This window comes from Cavia porcellus, unplaced genomic scaffold (genome assembly GCF_034190915.1).
Source record: "Cavia porcellus strain 051 isolate PalLab524CR breed Dunkin Hartley unplaced genomic scaffold, mCavPor4.1 scaffold_6, whole genome shotgun sequence".
In the NCBI taxonomy this organism is placed as follows: domain Eukaryota; kingdom Metazoa; phylum Chordata; class Mammalia; order Rodentia; family Caviidae; genus Cavia; species Cavia porcellus.
In genome coordinates, this window is record NW_026947489.1 from 77,104,362 (window position 1) to 77,131,039 (window position 26,678).

Sequence of the window (26,678 nt, forward strand, 5' to 3'; positions counted from 1 at the left end):
CAAGTGAGATAAGGTTCAGTGTTTCCTTTCTGAGTCAGACTCTTCTCCCAGGTCTGTTTGGATTATGAGATTATTGCTATCCACCTGGATGACAGTCTTTGTTCCTTTGTAGAGTTGTATTTTATCTTGTTCTTGGGCTGACAGCCTGGACCTAACTTGTCTTGCTGCATCATCTTCACAGTGCCTATGGAAATTGGTTCCCAGGCAGCAAGCCTCTCATACAGCAGGCCATGGCCAAGATCATGAAGGCAAACCCTGCCTTGTATGTGTTACGTGAACGAATCCGCAAGGGGCTTCAGCTCTATTCCTCTGAGCCCACTGAGCCTTACCTGTCCTCTCAGAACTATGGCGAGCTCTTCTCCAATCAGATTATCTGGTTTGTGGATGACACTAATGTCTACAGAGTGACTATCCACAAGGTGAGTGTTAAAAGCAACATAGAGGTGCCTGTGGGAAGGTGAGGGCACGCCTGTGTACATGCTGGGATGGAGCCATGCTGACAGAATGACTCTTTCTTCAGACCTTCGAAGGGAACTTGACAACCAAGCCTATCAACGGGGCCATCTTTATCTTCAACCCACGTACAGGGCAGCTGTTCCTCAAGATAATCCACACATCTGTGTGGGCTGGACAGAAACGTTTGGGGCAGGTAAGCAGGTTACAGGGTAGAGGCGCTGTGGAACTTTACAGGGAGTGCGTATGCTTTGGCTAATATAGGAAGAGATTCAGTTTCCCTTTTCTTTCTTGATTTTTAGCTGGCGAAGTGGAAGACAGCTGAGGAGGTAGCTGCCCTTATTCGATCTTTGCCTGTGGAGGAGCAGCCCAAGCAGATCATTGTCACCAGAAAGGGCATGCTGGATCCGTTGGAGGTAAGAGGATGGGGAGATGGAGAGAAGGAAGACTGAGACCTTCAGACTGATACTTATGATTTTTGTTTTTTTTAGTGTGGGAGATCAAACCCAAGGCTTTGCGCATGCTAGGCAATGCACTTCCACTAAGCCAGATCCCAGCCCCGGACTCTGATTTTTAATCTTGGACTTGCTTTTGTCTTAGGTACATTTATTGGACTTCCCCAACATTGTGATCAAAGGATCGGAGCTGCAGCTTCCCTTCCAGGCTTGTCTCAAGGTGGAGAAGTTTGGGGATCTTATCCTTAAAGCCACTGAGCCTCAGATGGTTCTCTTCAACCTCTATGATGACTGGCTAAAGACCATCTCATCCTACACAGTAAGAAGCAGCCCCGAAGGAGCCTCTAGGAGCGGGCTAGGGTCCAGAGAAGAGCCTGTGCAGGGATTCTGCTGGTGCTGAAGTTTAAAGTCAATTCTTGGGTTTTCTGAAAGGGGAGACAGAGAAAAGGGTGAAAGCTTCAAGCATACTTCCAAATCCCTTCCCAGGCTTTCTCCCGTCTCATCCTGATTCTGCGTGCTCTGCATGTGAACAATGACCGGGCAAAGGTGATCCTGAAGCCAGACAAGACCACTATTACAGAACCCCACCACATCTGGCCCACCCTGACCGATGAGGAGTGGATCAAGGTGGAGGTGCAACTCAAGGATCTGATCCTGGCCGATTATGGCAAGAAAAACAAGTGAGGAGCTGGGGGGTGGGTTGTAGACTGTGGAGTCTAGAAAGGGTAAGGTAGGTAGTTCAGTATATGAGCGCTGAGGTTCAGAAACATTTAGACGCAGAAGTTTCTCACATGGTACAGGCAGAGTTTCAGGGCTTTAATTTGACTTGGCTGTTGTTTCTCTGTGCAGGTATTGTTGTCTTTTTGAGCAGGGTGTTTCTTTACTGTCCTTACATTATAGGAAGTTTAAATGTCCAAGTACCTCTGCTGTTAGCACACAAGTGCCCCTTCCATTCTCTCCCATCCTCATAGTAAGCATAAATATTTCTTTATATATATATATATATATATATTTTTTTTTTTTTTTTTTTTTTTTGCCTTTTTTTCCCCTATTTATCGGTACCGGGGATCGAACTCACGACTGCCTGCTTGCAAGGCAGGTGCTTATGCCGCTGAGTTAAATCTCCAGCCCCTAGCATAAATATTTCTAAATGCCTGTAATATCACTGATAATGCCACCTCTGGCTGAGAACCAGTTTTTTAGTTTCTGTGGTTTTCATTTTTGAGAATTGTGTGGGTTTTTTGGTATGTGTGAAGGAAAAGTGCCAGTTACAGATGCTGGATAGTTGGTAGTTCCTCATTCAGAGTGTCATCCTGCACATATGTGATGAGTCTAAGACATATTAGTGTGTCCCCCATTCCACATTTTTTCTTCTTTTTCTTTTTCTTTGTGGGGGGCAGCCTGGGATCAAACTCAGGACCTGGAGGATTCTAGGCGTGCACTTACATCAGTGAGCTAAATCCCCAGCCCCCAGTCCTACATTTTTTTCAAGGTGTCACTTGAGGATTATCTGGACAAGAATGAACTGCCCTTATCTGACATGAATATGCACTTCTCAGATGAAGAAATGCAAACAGCAAATAAGTGTATGAAAAAGGTTTAGCATCATTGGTTATTTGAGAGATGCAAAGTAAAACACAGATTCCACCTTATCCTGCCAAGAATGGCTATTACTGAGAAATCACCCAATAACAAATGCTGAAGGGGCTGTGGGGAAAAAGACTGGTGCAACCAATGTGGAAATCAGTGTGGAGATTGCTCAGAAAACTATGATCAGAGATCCCATTCAATCCAGCTATTCCCCTTCTAGGCATCTTCCCAGAAGAATTAAAAACATCATACTATAGTAGTATGCATGCACCTCTGTGTTTATAGCAGCACAGTTTGTAATAGCTGGATCTTGGAAACAGCCCAATGCCCATCAACTAAGTGATGCATAAAAAAGATTGGTTTTTTATACCGGGGATCAAACTCATAACCTTGCATTTGTCAGACAGATGCTTAAGCAGCTGCACTAAATCCCTGGCTCCAAGATGTGGTCTTTTTATACAGTGGAACACTACTCAACCTTAAAGAAGGATGAAATGGAGACTTATAGGTAAATGGATGCAACTTGAGACAATACTCATAGGTGAAATAAATCAGACTCATGTAAATGTATTGTCTCTCTAGTGTGAGAGGCTGAAAGAGTAAATAGATCTAAAATGTACAATAGATACTGTAAAATGAGAAGAAACTTTATCAGGAAAGAGAGAGGCTGGGGATATAGCTTAGTGGCACAGTACCTGTCTGGCAAGGACAAGGTCCTGAGTTTGAGTCCCAATATCAAAGATTTATTTTTTTTTTATTTTATTTATTTATTTATTTTGTCTTTTTCTTTTTTATCGGTACCGGGAATTGAACTCATGACTGCCTGCTTGCAAGGCAGGTGCTTATGCCGCTGAGCTAAATCCCCAGGCCCTCAAAGATTTAAAAAAACAAATACACACACTTTATACGTATGTACATATGTATATATAATATATGTATTTAAATAATATATATATATGTGTGTATATATATATATATATATATATATATATATATATGAGCTAAGTTATACTACTGATTTCATTTAGTTCATTGAAAAAAAAGTTAGAGCTAACTTTTAGCTCAGTGGCATAACTACCAACTATCCAGCATCCGTAACTGGGCTGGGGATTTAGCTCAGTGGCATAAGCACCTGCCTTGCAAGTGTGCGGTTGTGAGTTTGATTCCTGGTACTGATAAAAAGGAAAAAGACAAAAAAAAAAAAGTTAGTGTTAATATTGTCTGGGAAATTCAATGCTTATATCTTGTACTCTGCTTAACTAATTTAAAGATAACAATATACAATGTAGCCAAACACAGTAGTGCATGCTTGTAGTCCCAGCACTTGGGAGAGGCTGAGGCAAGAGGATTGCTGCAAATTCAAGACCATTCTGGGCTACAAAGTGAGCTCAAGGCCAGCCTGAACTGCGTCGCAAAACCCTGTCTCAAAAAGACAAAGGAAACGGGAGCCAGGGATATTGCTGAGCAGTGTAAGCACCTACTAGGCAAGCGCAAAGTCATAAGTGCCCATCCTTAGTACAAAAAAAAAAAGACAAAATTCTTTAAGAAATACTCAATGAATTGACCATTGTTACTCTCCTTTTACCTTGTTTTGAAAACTTTTTGTCGGGGGCTGGGGATTTAGCTCAGCGGCATAAGCGCCTGCCTTGCAAGCAGGCAGTTGTGAGTTCGATCCCTGGTACTGATAAAAATGAAAAAGACCAAAAAAAGAAAAATTTTTTTGTCTTTTAAAAAGAGAGACAAAATATGAACTGGTCTTTTAACAAGTCATAGCCTAGCTATGAAGGCGGAAGTGATAAGGAACAGGGCCTTTGAGTAACTTAACTCGCTGTCCCCACAGTGTGAATGTGGCATCACTGACACAATCAGAAATCAGAGACATCATCCTGGGAATGGAGATCTCTGCGCCGTCTCAGCAGCGGCAGCAGATAGCCGAGATTGAAAAGCAGACCAAGGAACAGTCCCAGCTGACTGCAACACAGACTCGCACAGTCAACAAACACGGTGATGAGATCATTACCTCCACCACCAGTAACTATGAGACCCAGACTTTCTCATCAAAGACTGAATGGAGAGTCAGGTAATGTGAAGAGCAAGGAGGCAGGGATAAGCTAGGCATACTGGCACAGGCTTGTAACCCTAGCACTGGGGGAAGCTAAGGCAGGGCATTGCAAGTTTGAGCCCAGCCTGGGTAACTTACTTAGCAAGAGCTTATCTCAAAAATAATAAGGCTGGGGATCCATGTAGTTCAGTGCAGAGGCCCTAGGTTCAGTCCCCTACTGCCGCAGAATGGAAAGGTCCACTGACCCTGCCTGAGGTGCTTGGAATGGAACATGATAATATTCTGTACCTGTTTTTAGGGCCATATCCGCTGCCAATCTGCACCTACGGACCAATCACATTTATGTTTCATCTGATGACATTAAGGAGACTGGCTACACTTATATTCTTCCCAAGAATGTGCTTAAGAAATTTATCTGCATATCTGACCTTCGTGCCCAAGTGAGTGTGCTCAGCTGGGCCACACTGTGTGCCCATGTTTGTTACATGCCTAAAACTCAGTTGGTATTTCCTAGAACTTGATGTGCCAATTTCAGGATTCTAACAACAAAAGAAGAGCCACTACAGTAAGGAGGCTTTGGTGTCCATGGGACAGCAACATGTTTTATAAAGCAGTGTTGACTCAGAAATTACTAGGAGAGAATAGTCAGAATAGATTCATATTTATTTATTAATAAATATGGTATACCGAATCTGTGAGATTAAATATACCTTATAATGAGATCATTGAAAAGGCAGGACCCCCATCTCTTACAAATTTGGGTGAAAATCTGGGGCTGGGGATTTAGCTCAGCGGCATAAGCACCTGCCTTGCAAGTAGGCGGTCGTGAGTTCGATCCTTGGTACCGATAAAAATGAAAAAGATTAAAAAAAAAAAAACAAATTTGGGTGAAAATCTGAGTGTAAAAATACTAAGCAGCAGCGTATTAGAAGAATATATTGATGACCTCAGTGTTGGGCTAAACGCCTTAAACAAAGCATAAAGAGCTGGGTGTGGCAGTACATGCCTGTAATTCCAGCATTTGAGAGTCTGAGGCAGGAGAATCACCACAAGTTTGAGGCCAGTCCAGACTACATACTGAGGTGTTCAAGACCAGCCTGAATGACATAGCAAGACCTTGTCTCTAAATAAATACAAACAAACAAACGTTAGGGCTGGGGATTTAGCTCAGCGGGATAAACACCTACCTTGCAAGCAGGTGGTCTTGAGTTCGATCTCTGGTACCAATAAAAAGAGAAAAAAAAAAAAAGAAATGATAAAACAAACGTGAGACCATAATTTATGACAAAGGGTATTACAAAAGATAAACTAAAAATGAGAGTTATTTTTATTCTTCTGAAGTAATGGATTAGTGTCTAGAGAGGCAATTTGCTTGCTTTTTTTTTTCTTTCACTTTTTTTTTTTTTTTTTTAATGATTATTTTCTCTTTTTTTTTTTTTCCTTTTATCGGTACCAGGGATGAACTCACGACCACCTGCTTGCAAGGCAGGCGCTTATGCCGCTGAGCTAAATCCCCAGCCCCCTCTTTCACTTTTTCAAACAGGGTTTGCAGTTCCATCTGGCCTTGAGCTCACTTTTGTAGCCCAGCTGGTCCTGAACTTGGAATAATTTTCATGCCTCAGCTTGCCAAGTGCTGGGATTCTAGCTAGCACATCTGGTTGAAGAGGGAATTTTCAAGTTGATTTGTAAGATAACTGTAGAAGCTAGAGGCAGTGGTTCATACCTGGCATCCCAAGATTAGGGGTAATTTAGTGATACCATTTCAAATTTTAAAAAAGGGTCGGGAGGTGGGGAATGTAGCTTAGTGGCACAAGCACCTGCTTGGCAAATGTGAGATTGTGAGTTTGATCCCCAATACAAAAAAAAAAAAAAAAAAAGATTAAAAAGGAGCTGGGTAGCCGGGCATGGTGGTGCATGCCTGTAATCTCAGCACTAGAGAGCCTGAGGCATGAAGATCCTCGTGGGTTGGAGACCAACCTGGGCTAAACAGTGAGCTCAAGGCCAGGGACTGCATAGCAAGACCCTGTCTCAAAAAGATAAAAAAAAAAAAAGCTGGAAATACATCTCATTGGTAAAGTGTCCCTAAGTTCAATCCCTAGTAGTAGGAAAAAAAATTTGTTAAAACCTAGAAGAATGAGGAGAGATTTAAAAAAGCAAGTTCTAGAGTCAGGTTGTAGTTCAGTAGAATGTGTGTATACGTACTAGCATGTGTAAAGTCCTGGGTTCAGTTCCCAGCATACACACACAAAAAAATGTCACAAAGGCAGTTCAGAAGAAAAACTACAAATGGCAAATTTAATATCCAAATATGTTCACCTTCAATAGTCAGGGATATCCAGCTAGGCATGGTACCACATGCCTGTTATCCCAGTACTCAGAGGCTGAGGCAGGACAATGGCTATGAGTTACAGGTCCATTTGGGATACACAGTTTATGGCCAGGCATGGTGGCACATGCTTGTAATCCCAGCACTTGAGAGGCAATGGCAAGAAGATTGCTTCAGATTTGAGGCCATCATGGGCTATGTGAGTTCAAGGCCAACCCAAAGTACATAGTGAAACTGTCTCAAAAAAGTAATGAGGAATAATTTCTATTTTATGAAACACCATGTTGTAGCCATCAGTTGGGCAAATGTGAAGATTGCTGGTTGCCTTCATGGGTGTTTATAGGACAGTTTTTCTTTGTTGATAACAGTGTAAAATTAGAATACCACCTACTGCTGGTTTTCCAAGAGCATGTTCAGCTTGTGAAAACCCAGTGAGCTGCAAGCCTGGTTATGGACAGCATGCATACTTGGTAATTACTAGCTGGGGTGCTTGTGAGCAGTGCACTCTTCAGACTCCACTCAGGAGGTTGTAACTCAGAACCTGAAGTGAGGTCCATGTGCAGCAAGCGCTCGGCCAAGTGACTCTGATGCAAGGAATTGTGGCGTGTTTTAAGAAATTTTATTTTAGTTCTTAAGGTTGGCAGCAAACATAAACTGACAACCTGGCCTGGTTCTGGAATAGTAACTTTGGTTCCTGACTCCCCTCCTTCCAGATTGCAGGATACCTATATGGGGTGAGCCCACCAGATAACCCCCAGGTGAAGGAGATCCGATGCATCGTGATGGTGCCGCAGTGGGGCACGCACCAGACTGTGCATCTGCCTGGCCAGCTGCCCCAGCATGAGTATCTCAAGGCAAGTGGGGTGCTGAAGCTTGGGATCAGGAGCTTGAGCATACGCTTTCTGCCATCAGGCGCTAGGAACACCGGTGTGTTACTCTCACAGGTGAGTTGTCTGTCAGGAGATGAGATTCTGAACAGTTCTTACTACTGTTTGCCTATAGGAGATGGAGCCCTTAGGTTGGATCCACACACAGCCCAATGAGTCCCCCCAGCTGTCACCCCAGGATGTCACAACCCATGCTAAGATCATGGCTGACAACCCATCTTGGGATGGTGAGAAGACCATCATCATCACTTGCAGGTAGGCTTGGGTAGGAAGTATAGCTGGGCAGGCACTGCAGGCCAGGAGTAGGAATGGTGGCCAGAACCTTCATCCTGTCCTCTCCCCCCAGCTTCACCCCAGGCTCCTGCACGCTGACAGCCTACAAGCTGACCCCCAGTGGCTATGAATGGGGCCGGCAGAACACAGACAAAGGCAACAACCCCAAGGGTTACCTCCCCTCACACTATGAGAGGGTCCAGATGCTGCTGTCAGACCGCTTCCTCGGCTTCTTCATGGTCCCTGCTCAGTCCTCATGGAATTACAACTTCATGGGTAAGCAGGCTGTTGGGGGGGGAGGTACAGTTCAGAAAGAGGGATGAGGTGTAGAGATAAGATGAGCCATGACCTCAGCACTTGGGACCTGATTCCCTTGGAAAAGAGCTGGGGCCCAAGCCCAGGTGAGGCAGGAGGATCCTTGTTAACATTTGCAGTTTCCTCTTCCCCTAAGGTGTCCGGCATGATCCCAACATGAAGTATGAGCTGCAGCTGGCAAACCCCAAAGAGTTCTACCACGAGGTCCACAGACCATCCCACTTCCTCAACTTTGCCCTCCTACAGGAGGGCGAGGTCTACTCTGCAGACCGGGAGGACCTCTATGCCTAGTTGTTGCCCTCCTGTGTGAGACACCCCAAAGATTGGAGCCCATTTCCTTCACTGACAAGCTGGTGACATTCAGCAGCTTGGTCCCTTTTGCCTCTTGTTTTGTGCTTGTGTTGATGGCTTGTAATCCTGAACAAAACATAATAAATTTTGTACAAATAGGAATTGGACTGATGATTGTTTCTTGCCCCCCACCCCTACCCTAAATCTGGACCTGGGTAAGCCAGGGAGCCAGGATAGAGCAGATTTCACAGCAGGGTGTTGGCCTTGGCCTTGACAGAGTACAAGGACCTCTGCTGAGGCCTTTGGGGCTGGACATTTCCCTGGCTCAGGAAATGAGATGGGGGTTGGCTTCACACTGCCACCTTGAGCAGATTTGTGTTTCTCTGCAAAATACTGGCCCTCCAATCACCCCTTTTCAACACACTTGGGAGCTCTGCGGCCTGTGCTGGAGCTGTAGGGCCGGGCCCAGCCCCTTTGCAAAGTTTCTGTGTCATTCCTGGTGGAGAAACAGGCCTGTGAGCAGAGGGCTGTGGGGTGAGGGCCACTCACCGGTATTGAATCTCATCTCTTGCCTGAGTGCCTGTGCTGGCCAAGTCCACTCCTGACTCCAAATGCAGGGGTGGAGCCTGGACCTGTGGCCATGGGGAGGGCTTGCCTGAAGTGACCACTTAGAGCCTTGGGCCTCAGTTCTTGGACACCTGCCTGGAAGCTGGCTGTCCGGTTTCCTGTGACCTTGGGGTTTGAACAGGACAGGCCCCAGAGGGCCTAGGGCACTGTCCCTTCCCAGGGCCTTCACCCTTAGTCGCTCCTCCCTCGTGCTAATACCCCGCCCCTTACAAAACCTAAACTTTCTGGGCTGGAATTTGGCATTTTCCAGCCCCAACTTACGGTGGGGAACTTAAGGTGGGGGTGGCCTTGGCCTTTGGGGGAATGGAACCCAGAAGGGTGACACCTGGAAAACCCTGCAGGGGGCCTCGTGTGGCCACGGGGTCGAGGACGGCCGCAGAGCTCGTGTACCATCTAGCGGGGGCCCTGGGCACGGAGCTGCAAGAGCTGGCCCGCCGATTCGGGCCCGAGGCGGCAGCCGGGCTGGTGCCACTTGTGGTGCGGGCGCTGGAGCTCCTGGAACAGGCCGCGGTGGGGCCCGCCCCGGACTCGGTGAGTGACTTTCCTCGCTCCTCCCGCGCGGGACCGTTAGACTCTAAACCCGCTTCCTGGCCTCCCCAGCTGCAGGTGTCCGCGCAGCAGGCGGAAGTGGAGCTGCGGCGGCTGCGGGAGGAGAACGAGCACCTCCGCAGGGAGGCGCGCGCCGGGCCGCAGGGTGAGTGCAGGCCCTGTGGAAACGGCCAGAGCGGGCTGGCACTGGTCACGGCCTCCGCACAGGCCTGCTAAGGGTGCCCCTTCCTTAGAGGAGCGCGCGCTGCTGCTGCGGCTGAAGGAAGTGACCGACAAGCAACGGGACGAGCTCCGCGCACACAGCCGTGACCTGAGGCAGCGGAGCCAGGAAACCGAGGCGGTGAGGGCGGGCACTGGATCGTCCGGGGGCGGGGCTCTGCTGGGTTCTGCCCCGCCCACCAGCTCCCCCTGGTTCCGCCCCCAGCTGCAGGAGCAGCTACAGCGCCTTCTGCTGGTGAATGCAGAGCTGCGCCACAAGCTCGCGGCTGTGCAGGCCCAGCTGCGGGCTGCGCAGGACCGCGAGAGGGAACATGAGCTGCCGCGGGAAGGCGCCCGCGAGCGGGCTGAAGGAGAGAAGCAGCAGCCAAACCCGGCGTCCCCTGAGGACTTGGTGGGTGCCAGAGGAAGGCAGGATCCCTCTTTCTCAGAACCTGGTAGCTGCTGGGCCCGGGCCCTGGGCCCTGTGTGCAGTGTTGTGCAGCGGGTCCGTGAGAAGTCAGAAGACTGCACACGGGATTTGTGCCCCCATCTCAGCCCGCGAAGCCTCCATACTGCTCTGTCATCTGCTGTACTTGTATCTCCATGCTCCCTGCTGGGCACTTTCCCTAGCATCCCCGTGATGGTTTCCCCAGGTGGACGCCCTGGGGCAGCCCGGTCGCCCGGTTGAGGCAGGGCAGTGTGGCTTCAGCCGGGAGGAGCTGGAACAGATCCTTCAGGAGCGGAATGAACTCAAAGCCAAGGTGTTTCTGCTCAAGGAGGAATTGGCCTACTTCCAGCGGTGAGGGTTCTCAAGGCCACGAGCCTCCACTTGCGTCTTTCCTGGGCCTCAGGCACCCCTCCTCATTCTTCGATCCATTGGTATATGCAGTGATGTGTGCCAGGCCCTAGGTACTAGAAGGACATGAGTGGCATAGCTCCTGCCCTCCTGGGACTTCATTCAGACAGGGGAGGGGGCAGTGCAGAGGGCAGTACAGAGGGCCACAGGAGCAGCAGCAGGCTAGGATGGGAGCCGCTGAAGCTCCCAAAGGTCTGAGAGGTGCCAGCAATGCAGGGTGCTCCAGGCCTTGGAACAGGCACCTGGGGGAGCACAGTGCTTCCTTCTTGTCCCTCTCCCTCTCTTAGGGAGCTGCTCACAGACCACAGGGTCCCTGGACTTCTACTGGAGGCTATGAAAGTAGCTGTCAAGAAGCAGCGGAAGAAGATCAAGGCCAAGATGTTAGGAACACCAGAGGAAGCCGAGAGCAGGTTCACTGCCACCTCACAGCCTTCCCACACTCCCTAGTTCTGCTGAGCTTGCCAACCCAGGGTGGCCACTCTCCTCACTCCTTGAACCTGCTAATCTGTGCTGCTTAGCCCTGAGCTGGGGCTCTAGTCAGGTCACCCCCGTGGGCCTGTTTGCTTGCCCCAGTCACCTCCTAAGCCTACTGTTCAGCCTGCTGACCTTCCCTTTGGACAACACTGCTCCCACTGACCCTGCCTGCTGGACATCCTGCTCACAACCCCTGCTAACACTGCTTCTCCACGGCTTCCTGCTGTTTGTTAGAGGGACTTCGGCCATTCCAGGGGCCTGCTGTCTCCCAGGCTGTGAAGTAAAAGCTTCAAGATGTCTTGTGTCTCCCCAGTGTGTCTCCTCCTCTCCACCCTGGGGCCTGTGCATCCTCCCGTGCTGTTCCTGAGCGCTGGAGGGAAGGCATCATGTGAGCTGGACTCCTGTTGGCCCTTGGGCCCTTCACAAACAGCCATCGTGTCATCTGTCTCTCTTAGTGATGATGAAGATGGCTCATGGCCTCTGCTCTCCAAAAATAAGGAAGATGACTCCCCCCCGCCTGAGTCCAGAGTCCAGAGTTTGTATGTGGAGGGAAAGGGAAGGCAGAGGGGGTGAAAGAGGAACCCTAGCTGGTCCTGCTCATCTCCCCTCTTCCGCACCTCTGCCTCTCACCTTGCTGCCCTAAGCCCTAAGGCACCCTCCCTCCTGCTTTTCTGTCCCCAGCACCTCAGCTCCCCACAACCTCATGCTGTTCTTTTTGCCTCTCTATCCTCTTTCTCCCCACTCCCTGCCGTCAGCCCATTTCCCTGACTTCTCTGGCTTCCTGTGTACTTCTTGGCTCTCCCTCTAGCTTTGGCCTGTCGTGTCGGAGTGAAGCAGAGGCCCCTCGAGCTGAGACCGGTAGCACCTCTCCCAGCGAGCGAGGGGGAGAAGAGGAGGCCCCCCAGCAACCTCATGTGGAGCCTGTTGGCACCCCTCAAGCCCCCAACTCCTGAGTCTCCCTGTTCTGTGCCCAATGGACACCTGGTCTGAGGCCTCAGCTTCTCCAGAGGTCTGTCACTGGTGCCTGGATGGGGATGGACATGTGACCTCAAGTGAGGCCAGGCCTTCTGTCTTTACAGCCTTCTGTGGGCTTCATCTGTGGGCCTAGCCTGCAGCAGGTGTGACAGGGCACTCAGCCTGCCTACCTTCGCTGAGGGCTCTGCACCCAAGCCTCAGGGTCACCGTAAAAGTGCTTCCTGAGTTTCAGTTTCTTCATTTCTGAAACAGAGAACTGACTACCAATGCCCAGGGGTTTGTGCAGATGGCTCGAGCTAAAATAATAAAGAAGCTGTCCCCCTAGTACCCCACAACTGCCCCATGTCTGTCTGTCACTGGTCTGCGCCACTTCCCAGGCTGCCAGGTGCAGAGGCAGGCTGAGGTCTGCTCACAGGGTCCCTGAGGCTGGTCACTGGGTGGAGGCCTTCGCCTGGCTCTCACCTGACTTTGAGAGTGTGGCTTCTGGCAAGATGGCAGTTCCTCCCAACCCCTCCTCAGCTCTCTGCCTGACCTTCCAAGGACCTCCCCAGGGGCCTTCCTTTTTCTCATTTCTGCATGTCTGGCTTTCCTGGTGTCCATCAGTCCCAGGGAGGAGCCTCGCAGTAGTCCACCCCTTGGGCCTGGTTTCCTCAGGAAAAGCCTTGGGAGGAAGCAGGGCGGGGGGTTGAGAGCTGCTGGAGCCAGATAAACCCAGGCCCTCCCACTCCACTGGCTGCAATGGGGCTAGAACTGCTGCTCCCACTCCTGCTGCTCTGGACTCAGGAGACCCAAGAGTCCGAGCTGGACCCCAAGGGGCAGAATGTCTGCAGAGGCAGCAGGTAGGTCTTTGGGAACCTGAAAGGCTTTGAGGCCGGAACTAAACTGAGGCATTTCAAGAATGAGGATATGGGAATGCCTTGGGGCTGAAGGGCAGCCTGGGGGACAGTGGAGAGTCAGAGCAGATGATGGGGAGGCCAGGGAAGGAAAGGGGACAGGTTGGGGACACAGGCTGTAATACTCTTGGGCTGTGACACCAAGGGGAGGTCTTTGGAGCACTGAGCACACCCACACCGCAGCCAGCGACAGTGACCTACCCTCTGGGTCTGGGCTGCCCCCTTTTGTCCCGCAGCCCCCTTGCTAAGCTCGTGTGTTGTCCAGGCTGGAAGCAGAAAGATGGAGACTGCACTGTCCGTGAGTAGCCAAGGAGAAGGGAGGACATAGATCAGTGACAGCCCTTCCTTCCTACCCTGCTCCCCCACCTCCAGGCCTTGAACCCGCATCCTGTGACACACAGGCATCCCCACCCTCAGGAGTTGGGTGACTTGAGGGAGCAGACCCCTAGGGATGGCTGAGAAGGGCAGAGGGGTCCTGTGTGTCCCAGCACTTTCACCTCCACTGGGGTGTTTTTCAGCCGTCTGTGAGGGGCTGGACGCCTGCAGGAAAGACGAGGTATGTGTGAAGCCGGGATTCTGTCGGTGCAAACCTGGATTCTTCGGGGCCCAGTGCAGCTCCTGTGAGTCTCAACCTGCACGATGAAGTTGCTGGGATGGGGGATGGGGGAGGTCACACCAAGTAGAAATGGAAATGTAGAGCAGTGAAAATCCCCCAACTTACGGAGGAAATTGAGGCCCAGAGACAGGAAGTAATGTGCTCTAGGGAGATGCTCTGAATCATCAAGTCTTGGCCAGGCATGGTGGCACACACCTAAATACCAGCACTGGGGAAGCTGAGGCAGGAAGATCACTGTGGGTTTGAGGCCAGCCTAGGCTACGTAGTGAGTTCAAGGCCAGCCTGCACTACATAGCGAAAACTTGTCTCAAAAACACCTCTAAATAAATAAATGAATCATCAGGTTTTGCCCATATTCATAAGACCTTCCTCTTCAACTTCAGAAAAGATACTTATGAAGGGCTCTGCTGTCACTGCAAAATAGATATACTCTTGATCTCCCCCACATGCACTTTGCATATGGGTAGAGAGTGAGGGGAAGCCCTGGTCTGGCCTCCCTGACAGGAGGGAAGAGGTGAAAGGGGTTATGGGGGATCTGCAGGCTGGGGGCAGGTACAGGAATCTGAGTTGGGTCACTGAGAAAAATAAGGCCTTTCCTGTGGTTCTGGTGGGCAGTGTGCAGCTGAGACCCAGATGAATCCCCAGGTGGGTGGACTGGGGTCTCCACAAGGAGAGAAGAGGGGAATAAATAAGGCCCACCCACCTCCAGCCAGCCCCCTTCCCACTGGAGATCTCTGGAAGAGCTTTAGAATGTAGAGTGGAGGCCACCAAGTTAGGGGTGTCTATAGTTTAGAGTCTGAGGCAGGAAATGAGCTCCGCCCCAGAAGGACAGGCTGCCACATGTTTCAAGGGTCTGTCCCTGGCTCTTGGAGGGCGGGCTGGCACCCCTCTTCCTGGAGGAAGCGACCGGGCAAGGATCTGTGCCTGGCCCTGAACCTGCTCTGTCTCTTGCAACCCCACAGCCTGCCCAGACCAGTACTGGGGTCCCGACTGCCGTGAGACCTGCGCCTGCTACCCCCACGGCAAATGTGACCCAGCCACAGGCGTGTGCCAGTGCCACGCTGGCCGCTGGGGCGATAACTGTGAGTCACAGTGCTCCTGTGGGCCCCACGGACACTGCAACCCCAAGACTGGCCAGTGCCGCTGTGACCCAGGCTGGTGGTCAGCCACATGCCGCCGCCAGTGCCAGTGCAACCCTGCGGCACGCTGTGACCCAGACACGGGCAACTGCCTGTGTCCACTGGGCATGTGGGGCCGCCGATGCAACTTCAGGTGCCACTGCCACAACTCGCCTTGCGCACCAGACACGGGCCGCTGCATGTGTCAGGCTGGGTGGCTGGAGCCCGACTGCAAGCGGCCATGCGCTCCTGGCTACTATGGACTGCAGTGCCGCCAAAGGTGAGCCAGCTGGGCTGGGTGAGGGAGGACCAGGGTGCGAGAGAAGACTCTGGGGGAGGCAGGCAAAGGAGGGTTAGGGGAGCAGCAGCAAGAGGGGTGTGTGAAGGGAGAAGGGTGGGGGAAGCGGAAGGGGGCCCAATGCTGTCTACAAAAAACACGTAAGACAGAGAAGAAAGGGAAGGAAAACCCCTTTGATGTCCCTAGGTCCAGCCCTGCCCAACTCATTTATCCAGTTACTCTTGAAGTATTGATAGTAGCAAGCCATATGAGGAAAAAGGATTCATGTGGCAAAATGATGGCAATGTCCCTTTAATAATCAGTGGCCTTCACTAGGTAGGTGAAGGTCACATACACCACAATCCCAGCACTTGGGAGGCTGAGGCAAGAGGGTCGCCACAGGCTCAAGGCCAGCCTGGACTGCATAGCAAGACCCTGTCTCAAACACAGAAAGACTGGGCCAGGGATTTAGCTCAGCGGCACAAATGTCTGTGAGGTTGAGTTCGATCCCAGCACCAAAAAAAAAAAAAAACAGAAAAACTCAGGGCCTTGAAACATTGACAGCTCCACACACAATAAGAAACCGCATCCTATGTAACATACGTAACACATATTAATAAAAGTTGTTTAGTATTTTTTTAGTTTGTTTTTGGTTTTTTTTTTTTTTTTTTTTTTGGTCTTTTTCCTTTTTATCGGTACCAGGGAGTGAACTCACGACTGCCTGCTTGCAAGGCAGGCGCTTATGCCGCTCAGCTAAATCCCCAGCCCCTGTTTTTGTTTTTTTATGACTTTGCTTTTGTTTACCTAACTCTTGCATGCAGTACTGTAGTGTATAACAAAGAAAATTATAGTACTGTAGTGTACAGTACAATCAGCAAAAATCAAAGTGCTGTATAAACAAGGTGTACTGTACAGAAAGCAGCAGTGTGGTTCTATCAACAAGACATACAGAATGGTACAAAAAAAAAGATAGGTCATAGGTCTGTGTGCACCACAGCTATGTGAACAGGCATTAAACAGGAGGTCGTTAAAAGAGGAACATCTGGGGCTGGGGATTTAGCTCAGCGGCATAAGCGCCTGCCTCGCAAGCAGGCAGTCCTGAGTTCTATCCCTGGTACCGATAAAAACGAAAAAGACAAAAAAATAAATAAATAAAAGAGGAACATCTGAGCCATGGGTGGTGGCTCACGCCTGTAATCCCAGCGCTCGGGAGGCTGAGGCAGGAGGATCGTTGCAAGTTCGAGACCAGCCTGGGCTACAAAGTGAGCTCAAGGCCAGCCTGAACTGCATAGCGAGACCCTGTCTCAAAAAAGACAAAAAAAAAAAAAAAAAAGGAACATCTGGACTGGGTTCTGTCTTATGAAGAGCCATCACGTTTGACAGTCAAACTAAAGCTGAGATCTTCACAGTCTCCATGTCTCTTTTTAAGTCCCTTAATAGACCTGATTAAGTCCTTTAATAGACCTAATAGTAAAGCCTCCTGCCTCAGCCTCCCAAGGGGCTGGAAAAGTGTGTGTGTGTGTGTGTGTGTGTGTGTGTGTGTGTGTGTGTGACATACTGGGGATTTAACTCGGGACTTTAACACTAAACAATACTCCCAATCTTTTTTGTTTTTTAATTCAGGCTGGACTTGAACTTATAATCCTCCTGTCTCCCTAAAATAAAAAATTAACTAGACAGTACATACTCACTTATCTTTACTATTAACATACACACACACTCCGTAGTATTTTTCTTTTTTCCGAATGTTGATCAGAGCCAGGTGTGGTAGCACATGTCTGTCATCACAGTACTCTGGGAAGCCAAGACAGAAGGTTCACAAGTTTGAGCTCAGTCTGGACAACTTCACAATTTAGAAATTTGACCCTATCTCAAAATAAAAATGGCCAGGGAATATAGCTCAGTGCAAAGTTCCTGTGTTCAATCCCCAGTACCACAAAACTAGAGATAGACAGACAGAAAGACAGATAGACAGACAGACAGATAGATGCTTGTCAAGATCAGCTAAATTAATTTTTATTTCTCCTTCCCTCTCTACTAACAGATCTCACCCAAGTTACTGTAAAGCATCAATGGGAAATTAAGATGGAGTAAATAAGTTATAGCGGTGAAAATATTATACCTGTGTATGTGTGGTTTAAGAGCTGGGATCAAGGTGGGGGATATAGCTCAATGGCACAAGCACCTATCTGGCAAGTACAATGCCTAGTATGGAGAGAGAGACAGAGACAGACAGAGAGAGAGAGAGAAAGAGAGAAAGAGAGGGATCAACCAGGCATGATGGTGCATGTCTGTAATCCTAGCAATTGGGAGGCTGAGGCAGGCAGATTGCTGAGAGTTTGAGGCCAGCCTGGGCTACACAGTGAGCTCAAGGCCAGCCTGAACTACATATGAAGACCCTGTCTCAAAGAAAGAGCAAGAAAAGGGAGACAGAGAGAGACTGATCCTTACTGTTCTGTCCAGGCTGGTTAACGTCCTGAGTGGCTTTGCCTCCAGGCATGCCACCGCACTGATCCTTTTGTGGTACAAAATAGAAGGTAAAGCCCTGAGTCCTTCTCAGGGCTGGCACGGTGTGGGAGGCAGAAGGGAAAGCTGGGAAGTGGAAGGTGACTGACAACCTGGCTGGCCTGACTGGGCTGGTAGCTCCTGGTGACCCTGAGACCAGGGAAGGATGGGACACAGATCATTCGTCCAAACCTCTTCATTGTTCAGCATGGAGGAACTGAGGCATGAGACTGTCTGTGACCCAGCTGGGTCCTGACCGCTCTGCTGTGCCTCAGCAGCATCCACCATCCCGCTGCTCCCACCCTCTGCTCCCATGAGCTCGTTCTCTTGCCAGATGTGGTCACTGCAAGCACAACGCACCCTGCTCTGTGGACACTGGCAGCTGTGAGTCCTGCGAGCCAGGGTGGAATGGGACCAGGTGCCAGCAGCCCTGCTCACCGGGCACCTTTGGCGAGAACTGCAGCCAGCAGTGCCCCCACTGCCGGGATGGGGAGCCCTGTCAGATAGAAACAGGCGACTGTGAGCACTGTGACCCTGGCAGGCTGGGGCCCAGGTGAGTGGAACACCCCGCGCAGAGTGGGGTGGACCTTTCTGTCCTTTTTTTTTTTTGTCTTTTTCTTTTTTATTGGTACCAGGGATTGACCTCACGACCACACACTTGCAAGGCAGGCGCTTATGCCACTGAGCTAAATCCTCAGCCCCTTCTGTCCTGTCTTCATAGTTGCCTGTGCCCAATGTGCACACTCACCCTTGGGCTGCCTCTGCGTCAGACTGAGGGAGACAGGATTTTGAGGGGGCTCCAGGCCAGACGTTCTTCTGTTCGGCACCACTCAGTCCTCCTGCCCTTTTTCTCCTCCAAGAATCTGTCATCTGTCTCCTGAGTTTGGCTCCAGGTTCAGGTCCCTGCTGGTACCTGTGCTTTGCTGCTGAGAGGTGGCCATTTGGAGCCCTCAGTTCAGGAGTGTGGGGGCCAGGCCTGCCTGCCCTCCCACCTCCGAATCTTGCTCCCCCAGGTGTGAAGACACCTGCCCGAGTGGCACCTTTGGAGAGGGCTGTAGCTCTCCCTGTCCCACCTGTGTTCAGGGGGCCTGTGATGCTGTGAGTGGAGAATGTGTCTGTAGTGCCGGCTACTGGGGGACCAGGTGAGGACCGAGCCCCGGGAGGAAGTCAGGCCTCTGTCATGTTTACTGAAGTACCCTTCCTGAGGGGTTGCTTATTTGGGAAGTGCCTGAATGATGGAGAGTCAGCAATCTAAAAGGACTAAAAACTAGCACACAGGAGGCTGAGGCAGGAGAAACACAAGTTAAAGCCTAGCCTGGACCATGTAGCAAGATGGTGTCTCAAAACCCAAAATAAATATATAAAAATAAAAGCATAAATAAAAGGTCTTAAAATTAAATGAGAATTGTTAAGAAGGAAAGAAAACAAAAAGGTCTTTTGCTTTTTTTTTTTTTTTTTTTTTTTTTTGGTACCGTGGATTGAACTCACAACCTTGTGCTTGCCAGGCAGGTGCTTGTGCAGCTGAACTAAATCCCCAGGCCCACAAAAAGAACTTTTAAAAGGTGTGAGGATTGAGAGTTTGAGGCAAGCCTTGGCTACAGGACAAGACCCTGTCTCAAAAATCAGCCAAAAAAATCCAGGCCTGATGGTTCAGCCTGTAATCATAGTACTCTGAAAGGCTGAGGTAGGAGGATAGCAAGTTTGAGCACAGCCTGGGAAATTTATCAATTTAAGGAGAGTTCCCCCAAAATAAAAGGCAAAAAAAAAGAGCTAAGAAGTGTGTATCTCAGTTAGAAGGCCCTGGGTTCAATCCTCAGTACCACAAGAACAAAATAACAAATAAAAGGGGATAAAAGGGGCTGGGGATTTAGCTCAGCGGCATAAGCACCTGCCTTGCAAGCAGGCGATGTTGAGTTCGATCCTCAGTACTGATAAAAATTTAAAAATTTTTAAAAAATAATAAAAAAGGGGATAAAAAAGAAAAGTAAGGGAATACCTGGCTCCCTAACTAGTTTGGGACCTTACCTAGGGAACACCTGAAGTCTTCAGGTGGTAACCAGGTCTCCAGCCAGGCTTCCCACTTAGGGGCTGTGTGAGGGGCCAAATGAAGACAGCTCATTTCACAGCAAGGAGACCAAGGCCCAAGTTAGGGGCAGGGCAGGCCCTGGCCAAACGCCCTCACATAGTACTTAGTTCTCAGCCAGCACAGGGCTGAGACCAGACAGGGGCAGCGGCGGACCCATTCTGGGGGCGGTACACTGGGCTGCGTAGAGCTGGGGGGGCTGGGGCTGAGGGGTTCTCCTGAGCACTGTGGTACTTAGGGTATACTACTGCGGGGGGGAGGAGAGGGGGTTGCGGATCTGCTCCGGCACAGTGCAGGGCGGCCTTCCTGCAAGGGGTGGGAACAGTGCCTGGAAACCTCCCCTGCCCTCTCCACTGCCCACCGCCCACTGCCTCCCTTCCCACTGGGTCTTCAGCCTGCTCCCTGCTTACCCCATAGCTGCAACAGTTCCTGCCTATCTGGCTCCTATGGCAACAACTGCTCCCTGCCCTGCCAGTGCTCGGATGGACTCTGCGACCCTGTATCCGGGGCCTGCCTCTGGGGTAAGGCGGAGTGGAATGTGGGTGCAGTACCCACCTGAAGTCTGGTCCTTTCTATGGGCCCCAGAGGCACCACTTGCCGAGGGCGGGGCACTCTGGAGCTACTTGAGAGACTTCTCTGTGGCTGACATCTGATGGATGCTGTGAGATCCCTGAAGATGTGACAGAGTCCCTGCCATCTAAGGAAGCATGGAGAGCTGGGAAAGGAGCAGGCAGGACTGGACTCTAGTGTGGCCTGAGAATCAGGACAGCAGCTTGTAGAACGGGCTCTTGTACCCTCAGGAGGGGGGATAGCAGCAAAGAGGTCACCTGGATGAAGGGGAGGGGCCCACAGGCGGGAGGAGGCAACTCAGAACTGGAAAGGAGCTGTGCGTGTGGGACACTGGGTGGCCCTGACAATCTGGCACTCTCCTGTGTCCCCAGGCCGTAAGAAATCCTTGCTCATTGGCAGCATTCTTGGGCCTCTGCTGCTGCTCCTCCTGGGCATTGCCTGCTGTGCCTACTGCCACTGTGCCACTTCTCGGGAGCCCAAAGACAGGTGAGTACTGGCTGGTCGCTTCTGGTTTCCTTTCAGGGGAAGGAAAGGGCTGGCCTTGCCACACACGTAGGTCAAAGATAATGGTGAGAGCTGGTGGGACCCAGGGCCTGGAGACACCAGGTCAGCCGTCTGCCTGCCTTGGAAGCTGTGACAGGGAAGTTTCTGAGACACATGGGCACCAAACCTGCAGCAGGAGGGCAGACGCTTACTGGCAGGGGCCTCTAAGGCAGGCGAGGGACACAGGAGCAGCTGCACAGCTCTAGGACGGAGAAGAGACCAGACCTCACTTGGCCTAGAAAGGACAGTGACATAAAAGCCTGCAGCCAGGCATGGTGGCAGATGCCTGTAATTTCAGCAGCCTCGGGGGCAGGGAGTTGGACCGCAAGTTTGAATACAGCCTGGACAATTTAACAGTTTAGTAAAACACTGTTTCAAAATTTTTTTTAAATGCAAAAAAGAGACCAGGGCATGGTGGCTCACGCCTGTAATCCCAGCACTTGGGAGGCTGAGGCAGGAGGATCATTGTGAGTTCAAGACCAGCCTGGGCTACAAAGTGAGCTCAAGGCCAGCCTGAACTGCATAGGGAGACCCTGTCTCAAAAAGACAAAAAAAAAAAAAAAAAAAAAAAAAAAGCAAAAAAGGGCTGGGGATATATCTCAGTGTATATCAGAGGATATATCTGAAAAATCCTTGCTTCCATCCTAGTACTGGGATTTAAAAAAAAGTCTGTATAGCCCTTCAGCAGATCATGTGGCATCAGAGAGACACAGAAGGAAGGACCTGGCCAGAGAGGCTCCCACAGGGATTGATGCTCACGCCCTGCTCTGTTCTTTCCCAAACCCCTGGAACCCCTGAAACCCAAGGGCACCCAGATAGTGATGCACAGGGTCCTGCTCTGCTTTCTGGGCCGTCTGTCCAGTTCGCCTTGCTCACTTCTGCTTGCTGGCTTCCCTTTGCGTCAGGAATCAAACTCAGGGCCTCACCACTGCTAGGCAGATGCTGCCCTGCTGAGCCACATCCCAGGCCCTGTCCAGTGCTGGCTTTAGCGCATGCACTGATCCTTGAGCTCGTCCTGTTGTCCTGTTGCCAGGCATTCACAGATTCACCAGTCCCGTTACCTTCTCTGTGGCCCACAGCCTGCCAAGTTGGAAGAAGCCCCTCATGGGAGATGAGGACTTGTGCAAAAGCTATTAGAAAACTGGTAGCGAGTGGAGCAGTCCCAGCTTGCAAGTAGAGGAGAGTGGGGACACGAGCAGGCTTCCAGGGCTCATTCAGGTGCACGCCACAGGAGCTGCACATTGGGAACCCTCGTCAGGTGCCTTGTGCTGTACCAGGCCCTGCAAAAAGCTCTAGTGGTAGAGACTGTTCTCCCTATTTCATAGATGAGGAAACTGAGGCCAGGGGAGATGAGCCCAAGCCAGAGTTGTTGCTGTGATCTATTTGACTCTAGCACCATGCTGCCTTCTCTCATTTATCTCTTGGAATCAATTGTTTGGATCTTACTGTTTTGAGTGTGGAGCTACTGAAGTAGATACAGCCATCCCCTCATGCCCTGCCAAGGTGACACAGGTCACCCGAGGCCTTGGGTACTGACCATCCCCTATGTCAACCCCTCAGGCCTGCAAGGGGTGGAACTGCCTTGTCCAGGATGAAGCAGCAGTTCTGGGGGGCACTGAGCAGCCTGGGCTCTGTACTACCATGTGGTTCGCTCAGTGGCTACAAGCTTCCGTGGGTGACAGGTAGGTGGGCCTTGGGGTCGGGCTGGGAGGGGATGAGGCTTCCCATCAGGCTCTGCGCCTGACGTGGAGCCCCCACAGTCTCTCACCACGACCCGGAGGTCCCCTTCAACCACAGCTTCATCGAGCAGCCCTCTGCTGGCTGGGCTTCTGAGGACTCCTTCTCTTCTGATTCCGAATCTGGAGCAGAGAATGAGAATTCTGCCTACTGTGTGTCATCCCCAAAAGGTAGCCCCTCACTAGCCCACTCTTGAGTCCCCTTGCCCATCACAACCTCTCCCACATTCCTTCAGTTTCCATCGAGGCCAGACCCTGTCCTATCTCTGGGAACACAGGAAACAAAGAATAGAGCTGGCTATTGTGGCAGATGCCTATAATCCTAGCACTCTGGGAAGCTGAGGCTGGAGGAGGATTGCAAATCTGAGCAATGTATAACTTAGAAAGATCCTGCCTCAAGAAAAATTCTGGAGAAACAGCTCAGTGCAAAGGCCCTGGGTCCAAAAACAGACTCCTGTCATCACCGAGCTTGTCTGATAGGAAGTAATGAGACAAGTCACAAGGCAGTGCTTTGACAGGGACACATAAAGGAAGACCCCTAATCCAGTAATAGCAGTGATGACTGTCTATGTTAGAGCCGTGCAGGGTCTGGCTGAATCAGCTGACAATAGCAAAGCCAATGTAGAATGTGGGAGTGGTATCTCAGCAACAAGCCCAAAGGCCCAGAGGGACACGGCTCAGAAGGACATGGCTCTGGGGTGTGGCAGGGGTATTGGGCTGGCGGGCATGTGGCAGTGGCTCCCAACAGGGAGAGACGGTGTGGCATGTGGAGAAGAAGGTGTGATGACCCTGCTGACCCTTCCTGGCCTCTCTGCATCCTTGCTTTTCCTGGCCTTCTGGCGAGGCCTCCTCGGGAAGTGAAGCTGCAGGGAGGCTGCACTGAAGTGGCCGACCTGGCTGCAGCCAAGCTCTCTTATCTCCTCTGCCAGGGATGGTTCCTGTGGCCCCAGCAGAGCTGTCCCCAAGAGAGTCATCAGAGGCCACCTTCCCTCCCCCTGAGGATGCCTCCACGCCCTTCCCTATCCCACGAACCTCCAGTTTAGCCCGGGCCAAACGGCCCTCCGTCTCCTTTGCTGAAGGCACCAAGTTTGTGTCACAGAGTGGCCGAAGCTCAGGGGAGCTCCACAGCCCAGCCCGAAAACCCAAGAGACTCTCAAGAGGGGCCCAGCCAGGTCCTGAGGGCCGGGAGACCGAGGAGTCCACAAGCCTGGAGCAAGCAAAAATGGATAAGGCTCCCACTGCCGCCGCCAGATCCGGCAATTCTGCCAATGGCCACCAAGCCCCTTGTGGTAGTCAGAAAGTGGCTAAGCCTGGCGAAACCACCGAGGGCAGTATGCAGGAGAGCTCAGATTCTGCAGCCTCAATCTACATGCTGGTGGGGATGCCCGAGAAATCCAAGGGCCCTGTCCGCTCTGTCCTCCGCCGTTTGGGTAACTTCCAGAAAGGCCAGGAAGAACCCAAGGTCAAGAGTGCCATCCCTAAGCCCCCACGCCGAGCGCTGGGTCAGAAGAAGGGCAGCTCTGGAATGGTCTCGGGTTCTGCCAGTCAGAGCCCTGGTTTGGCTCCCAGTGCCAACGCTGCAGGAGCTGTGGAACCTGTAGGAGTGAAGCCAGAGGAGGTGTCCAGGGGGCTGGGGGATGGCAGGGAGAGCCCAGGGAGGCCCCAGGAGCCAATCTCCAGCAGCAGCCTCCCGGAACAGGATCCCCAGAAACACGTGGAAGAGGAAGAGCAGGAGGAGCCCCTGTATGAGAACGTACACACATCTGGGTGGCCAGAGTCCTGAAGACCCTGGATTTGGGGAGTGGGAAGAATATGGATGGGTTGGGATGGGAGGACACCAGCACTGCTGTGAATCATTGTGCTTTGTGTAGAAAATGATCCCAGAGCCAGGACACATACACCAGAGCTTCTGCCCTGGAAAAGACCATGGGGAGAGGCCAGCTGGCCCTGGGCAGTGGCCGCGGGCTGGGAGCAGGTCTGGAATGCCCGGGCAGGCATCCTGCAGGCAGGGGTCAGAAAGCGGAAAAAGATGCTGCAGGGACTTTCTGTGTGTTGTCCTGGGTTCTGCCCCCAAAGGACTGTTCCTTCCTTCATTTGCCAAACAGTTTTCTGAAATGGGAAACCACCTAAATGTTTGAGGATAAAAGACTGGCTCAACAGAAACTTCTGATGATGGCTTACTGTACATTTACCAAGATCGTGTTGCACAAAAAATATTTAATATGAGAGAATGTTTGTACTAAGCTATGTGTGTAAAAAGTGTCGCACAGGGCCAGGGATACAGCTTAGCAGCCCACCACCTGCCTGGCAAGTGCAAGGTGGTGAGTTCTGTCCTCGAAACCGGAAGGAAAAAAATTTGTATTCATACAAATTATGGAATACAGTCCAGTTCCAGTGTGCGTTGTTATTATTTTGTGCCGGGATTAAATTTATGCCAAGCATATGCTCTGCCACTGAGCTATATCAGTAGTCCTGTTGTTTCTTTTTTTCTGTTTTTAATAGGGTCTTGCTCTGTCATTCAGGATAGCTTTGAACTAATTGTGTAGCCCAAACTGGCCTTGAATGCTCAGTGATCCTCCTGCCTCAGCTTCCATGCCCAGTTTCATTGTTTCTTTGCTTACTTTTGTTGCTGAACTGACTGCGTAACTCAGGCTTCCCTCAAACTTGTGATCCTCCTGCTTCAGCCTTCCAAGTGCTCAGATTACTGGCGTAGGCCACCATGCCTGGCTGTTTCATTATTTTTAATTTTTTTTGATAGGGTCTCATTCTGTGGCCCAGCCTGGTCTTAAATATGCTATGTAGTCCAGCCTTTGAGCTTCCTGCTTCACTCTGTTTTCTAATTTTTTTTTTTCCTAGGTAGTACTGGGGATTGAACCCATGCCCAGGTTCATGTCATGCAGGTGGTCTTATCACTTTTCACCCTAATCCTTTTTTTTCCCTTTTTTGAGGCACGGTCCTGGTAAATTGCCCAAGCTGGGCCTGAACTTGGGATCTTCCCTACAGCCTTCTGGGCAGCTAAATTACAGATGTGTGCCACCTCCCAGCTTTACTCTTTTTTCATGCACATAGATCCTTGTTAAAAACAAGGTTCATGAGCCGAGTGTGGTGGCTTATGCCTGTAATCCCAGCACTCCTGGGAGGCTGAGGTGGGAGGATCATTGTGAGTTCGAGACCAGCCTGGGGTACAAAGTGAGCTCAAGGCCAGCCTGAACTGCACAGCGAGACCCTGTCTCAAAAAAGATAAAAAATAAAAAACAAGGTTCATAAAACATCACTAAATGTATAAAGGGAGAATCCTAAAGCCAGCTTTCCTGGTAACAACCTATACTCCTACTTCCTCAGGAGGCTGAGGCAGGAAGAACGGCGTTCAAACCCATGAGTTCCAGATCTAGCCTGGGAAATACAGTGAGACAAGCCACTTCCAAATTTAAAAAAGAGAAGCATACTAACATTATAAAGCTGTATAATAAAGCTGAGATTTCTCTTTTCCCCTGAGGCAGTCTGGGGGGCAAGAGAGAGGTTAAAGCTGACTTTTCTCTGAGTGTCTTTTGATCTTTGCATTCTTGCTTCACATATTCTTGCCTGGTTAGAAAAAGAAGAGATGGGTTTTGCCTTTTGTCCCTGTGCTCAGAGAACCTCAACAATTGTTGAAGTGCTTCCTTTCACATGTTTTTCTGTTGTTTTTGTTGTTGTTGTTTTTTTTAGGTTTTTTGAGACAGTTTCATTATGTAGCCCAGGCTGGCCTGGAACTCACAGCAATCCTCCTGCCTCAGCCTCCTGAGGGCTGGGCTTACAGGCATGCACCACCACACCTGACTTACATGTTTTTTGTACATATGTAAATATATGACTTAGAAGCAAAAGAGCACACTTGGTAGACTATTCTGCAACTTACTTTGCTTTATTGTTTCCCCCTCCCCTTTCATTTTTTGGTGCTGGGGTCTCCAGCACACGGAGCATACTCTACCTGAGCTGCATTCCCAGCTGTGTAACTGGCTTTCTCAAT

General features: G+C 50.6%; 3 protein-coding genes across 9 annotated transcripts in view; all 3 read left to right on the top strand.

Moving 5' to 3' along the window:
* Positions 1-8,814, top strand: part of Prpf8 (pre-mRNA processing factor 8) — a 34,353-nt gene extending 25,539 nt beyond the window's left edge. For both annotated transcript variants that reach the window (XM_005003549.4, XM_003469679.5), the window contains exons 33-43: positions 182-419; positions 521-649; positions 756-869; positions 1,054-1,227; positions 1,395-1,588; positions 4,339-4,578; positions 4,859-5,000; positions 7,600-7,740; positions 7,889-8,028; positions 8,120-8,322; positions 8,498-8,814. In XM_005003549.4, the coding sequence (XP_005003606.1) occupies positions 182-419; positions 521-649; positions 756-869; positions 1,054-1,227; positions 1,395-1,588; positions 4,339-4,578; positions 4,859-5,000; positions 7,600-7,740; positions 7,889-8,028; positions 8,120-8,322; positions 8,498-8,652 (1,870 nt within the window). In that variant the 3' untranslated portion in view covers positions 8,653-8,814. The remainder of the gene's footprint in view (positions 1-181; positions 420-520; positions 650-755; positions 870-1,053; positions 1,228-1,394; positions 1,589-4,338; positions 4,579-4,858; positions 5,001-7,599; positions 7,741-7,888; positions 8,029-8,119; positions 8,323-8,497) is intronic.
* Positions 8,815-9,331: 517 nt separating this feature from the next.
* Positions 9,332-12,666, top strand: Rilp (Rab interacting lysosomal protein). Of its 4 annotated transcripts, XM_003469680.4 has the most exons (8): positions 9,341-9,810; positions 9,880-9,973; positions 10,062-10,168; positions 10,253-10,438; positions 10,680-10,825; positions 11,170-11,292; positions 11,812-11,895; positions 12,165-12,666. In XM_003469680.4, the coding sequence occupies exons 1-8, from the start codon at positions 9,583-9,585 to the stop codon at positions 12,307-12,309; spliced, it is 1,113 nt and encodes a 370-aa protein (XP_003469728.2). In that variant the 5' UTR covers positions 9,341-9,582; the 3' UTR covers positions 12,310-12,666. The 4 variants fall into 4 exon arrangements, with proteins under 4 accessions (XP_013007683.1, XP_013007684.2, XP_013007682.2 ...); XM_013152228.2 differs by having other exon boundaries at positions 9,340-9,973; XM_013152229.2 differs by lacking the exon at positions 12,165-12,666 and having other exon boundaries at positions 9,332-9,973; positions 11,670-11,858.
* A 196-nt stretch (positions 12,667-12,862) lies between these two features.
* Scarf1 (scavenger receptor class F member 1) lies at positions 12,863-25,133 on the top strand. 3 transcript variants are annotated; one of them, XM_003469540.5, is made up of 11 exons: positions 12,863-13,170; positions 13,461-13,522; positions 13,743-13,844; positions 14,803-15,238; positions 18,075-18,293; positions 18,754-18,882; positions 20,241-20,344; positions 20,765-20,879; positions 22,497-22,618; positions 22,697-22,843; positions 23,602-25,133. In XM_003469540.5, exons 1-11 carry the CDS (start codon positions 13,070-13,072, stop codon positions 24,453-24,455), a joined length of 2,391 nt encoding a protein of 796 aa, XP_003469588.2. In that variant the 5' UTR covers positions 12,863-13,069; the 3' UTR covers positions 24,456-25,133. The 3 variants fall into 3 exon arrangements, with proteins under 3 accessions (XP_003469588.2, XP_013007681.1, XP_063107134.1); XM_013152227.3 differs by lacking the exon at positions 18,754-18,882; XM_063251064.1 differs by lacking the exon at positions 13,461-13,522.
* The last annotated feature ends 1,545 nt before the right edge of the window (positions 25,134-26,678 follow it).

Coding starts and splice junctions, on each gene's coding strand:
- Rilp (XM_013152228.2), top strand. CDS start 9,583: ATGGAACCCAGAAGGGTGACACCTGGAAAACCCTGCAGGGGGCCTCGT. Junction 10,826..11,169: donor GAATTGGCCTACTTCCAGCG/GTGAGGGTTCTC, acceptor TCCCTCTCTTAG/GGAGCTGCTCACAGACCACA. Junction 11,896..12,164: donor GAGTCCAGAGTCCAGAGTTT/GTATGTGGAGGG, acceptor CTCTCCCTCTAG/CTTTGGCCTGTCGTGTCGGA.
- Scarf1 (XM_003469540.5), top strand. CDS start 13,070: ATGGGGCTAGAACTGCTGCTCCCACTCCTGCTGCTCTGGACTCAGGAG. Junction 20,345..20,764: donor ATCCGGGGCCTGCCTCTGGG/GTAAGGCGGAGT, acceptor CTGTGTCCCCAG/GCCGTAAGAAATCCTTGCTC. Junction 20,880..22,496: donor TCTCGGGAGCCCAAAGACAG/GTGAGTACTGGC, acceptor TCAACCCCTCAG/GCCTGCAAGGGGTGGAACTG.